The following is a 2905-nucleotide window of genomic DNA, read 5'->3' on the forward strand; positions in this document are numbered from 1 at the left end:
CAATAACACAAGGTACCACTAACTAGGTTATCCGGCTAGTCAATTTTAACCTGGCTCTGACAAGCTGGTAAACCTAGTTAGCGTTAAACATCTAGTTACCAGCTAGTGCCCGGTCCGTAGCTATCAGCCAGTGGTCAACCAGCCAGTGGTCAACCAGCCAGTGGTCAACCAGCCGGTGGTCAACCAGCCAGTGGTCAACCAGCCAGTGGTCAACCAGCCAGTGGTAGTTACCTGGTGCTGGGAGGAGGGGGACTTGGGGGCGGGCGAGTCGTCTCCGCTGTCGTCTTCGTCTGAGATCCTGAACTCCAGCTCCTCCGTGTACCGCTTCCTCTTCACCTGCCGGCTGGACCGCCTCTTCTGGGGACGGGCACTGGTTAACCTCCACCAGTACTGGTTAACCTCCACCAGTACTGGTTAACCTCCACCACCACTGGTTAACCTCCACCACCACTGGTTAACCTCCACCAGCACTGGTTAACCTCCACCAGCACTGGTTAACCTCCACCAGCACTGGTTAACCTCCACCAGTACTGGTTAACCTCCACCACCACTGGTTAACCTCCACCACCACTGGTTAACCTCCACCAGCACTGGTTAACCTCCACCAGCACTGGTTAACCTCCACCAGTACTGGTTAACCTCCACCACCACTGGTTAACCTCCACCACCGCTGGTTAACCTCCACCAGTACTGGTTAACCTCCACCACCGCTGGTTAACCTCCACCAGTACTGGTTAACCTCCACCACCACTGGTTAACCTCCACCACCACTGGTTAACCTCCACCAGTACTAGTTAACCTCCACCACCACTGGTTAACCTCCACCACCACTGGTTAACCTCCACCAGTACTGGTTAACCTCCACGGGCACTGGTTAACCTCCACCAGTACTGGTTAACCTCCACCACCACTGGTTAACCTCCACCAGTACTGGTTAACCTCCACCAGTACTGGTTAACCTCCACCACCACTGGTTAACCTCCACCACCACTGGTTAACCTCCACCACCACTGGTTAACCTCCACCAGTACTGGTTAACCTCCACCAGTACTGGTTAACCTCCACCAGTACTGGTTAACCTCCACGGGCACTGGTTAACCTCCACCAGTACTGGTTAACCTCCACCACCACTAGTTAACCTCCACCACCACTAGTTAACCTCCACCACCACTAGTTAACCTCCACCACCACTAGTTAAACTCCACCACCACTAGTTAAACTCCACCACCACTAGTTAAACTCCACCACCACTAGTTAAACTCCACCACCACTAGTTAAACTCCACCACCACTAGTTAAACTCCACCACCACTAGTTAAACTCCACCACCACTAGTTAAACTCCACCACCACTAGTTAAACTCCACCACCACTAGTTAAACTCCACCACCACTAGTTAAACTCCACCAGTACTAGTTAACCTCCACCAGTACTAGTTAACCTCCACCAGTACTGGTTAACCTCCACCAGTACTGGTTAACCTCCACCAGTACTGGTTAACCTCCACCAGTACTGGTTAACCTCCACCACCACTGGTTAACCTCCACCACCACTGGTTAACCATCCCGCGCTACACAACCAGGGTATCATCACCATAATCCTCGTTAGCTTAGCACTAGCTCAGCTTCCAGCACTAGGGCGGTGAGCTGCTTATCTCGCTAAGCTCAGCTCAGCCTCTGTTCGTCGGCATGGTTACCTGGGTTCCGTCGTCATCGTCGTCGTCAGGTGAGGGGGGCGGGGATTTCACCTCCACCTCCTCGCTGACTGACGGCTCCCTCTTCCTCTTGGTCTCCTTCTTGGTGGCGCTGGCGCCGCCCTCCGGGTCCCCCTTCTTGGTGCTGAGGGAACATTAATCCATTCATTAGCCTCACTTCATCTCACCGCTAGAGCTAATGACAAACAGGCAGGACGTAGGCGCTAACAGGAGGAGGCTAGCTAGCCAGGGCGCTACGTAGGCGCTAACAGGAGGAGGCTAGCTAGCCAGGGCGCTACGTAGGCGCTAACAGGAGGCTAGCTAGCCAGGGCGCTACGTAGGCGCTAACAGGAGGAGGCTAGCTAGCCAGGGCGCTACGTAGGCGCTAACAGGAGGCTAGCTAGCCAGGGCGCTATGTAGGCGCTAACAGAGGAGGCTAGCTAGCCAGGGCGCTACGTAGGCGCTAACAGGAGGAGGCTAGCTAGCCAGGGCGCTACGTAGGCGCTAACAGGAGGCTAGCTAGCCAGGGCGCTACGTAGGCGCTAACAGGAGGCTAGCTAGCCAGGGCGCTACGTAGGCGCTAACAGGAGGATAGCTAGCCAGGGAGCTACGTAGGCGCTAACAGGAGGAGGCTAGCTAGCCAGGGCGCTACGTAGGCGCTAACAGGAGGCTAGCTAGCCAGGGCGCTACGTAGGCGCTAACAGGAGGAGGCTAGCTAGCCAGGGCGCTACGTAGGCGCTAACAGGAGGAGGCTAGCTAGCCAGGGCGCTACGTAGGCGCTAACAGGAGGCTAGCTAGCCAGGGCGCTACGTCGGCGCTAACAGGAGGCTAGCTAGCCAGGGCGCTACGTCGGCGCTAACAGGAGGCTAGCTAGCGGTCTGTGTTGAACCTTTTTTGTGTGCGTGTCTGTGTGCGCGTGTCTGTGTGCGTGTGTCTGTGTGTGCGTCTCCCAGGACGACGGCCGTGTTTGATTCCATTTAGACTCATTAGTGCGCCGGAGGCTGCAGCCCAGGAGGGGTTAACACCGGGGGGGGGGGGGGGGGCGCCCTCCCTCCCCCTGCCTGTATCTCTCCCCCTCTAGGCCTCCTCCCCCCTCCTTCCCCCTCGGCCCTTCTCCTTTCATCCTCACGCCAAGACCAATCACCATCTCCGTGGTAACGGCTGGTCATGTGACCTGCACCTGTTACTCTGGCTGGTCGCCACACGCTGCAGCC

The 2905-nt window shown here is 56.6% G+C and overlaps 1 protein-coding gene across 1 annotated transcript in view; it reads right to left on the reverse strand.

The window, feature by feature from the left end:
* Window positions 1-1836, reverse strand: part of LOC311372989 (chromodomain-helicase-DNA-binding protein 7-like) — a gene marked incomplete at both ends in the record, with an annotated part of 11579 nt that extends 9743 nt beyond the window's left edge. Inside the window, 2 exons of the mRNA XM_084489870.1 lie at window positions 232-357; window positions 1695-1836. Of these exons, the coding sequence (XP_084345996.1) occupies window positions 232-357; window positions 1695-1836 (268 nt within the window). The remainder of the gene's footprint in view (window positions 1-231; window positions 358-1694) is intronic.
* Between the last annotated feature and the right edge of the window lie 1069 nt (window positions 1837-2905).

The sequence above is a fragment of the Micromesistius poutassou genome, assembly GCF_964030765.1.
Source record: "Micromesistius poutassou genome assembly, contig: SCAFFOLD_1473, whole genome shotgun sequence".
Classification (NCBI taxonomy): domain Eukaryota; kingdom Metazoa; phylum Chordata; class Actinopteri; order Gadiformes; family Gadidae; genus Micromesistius; species Micromesistius poutassou.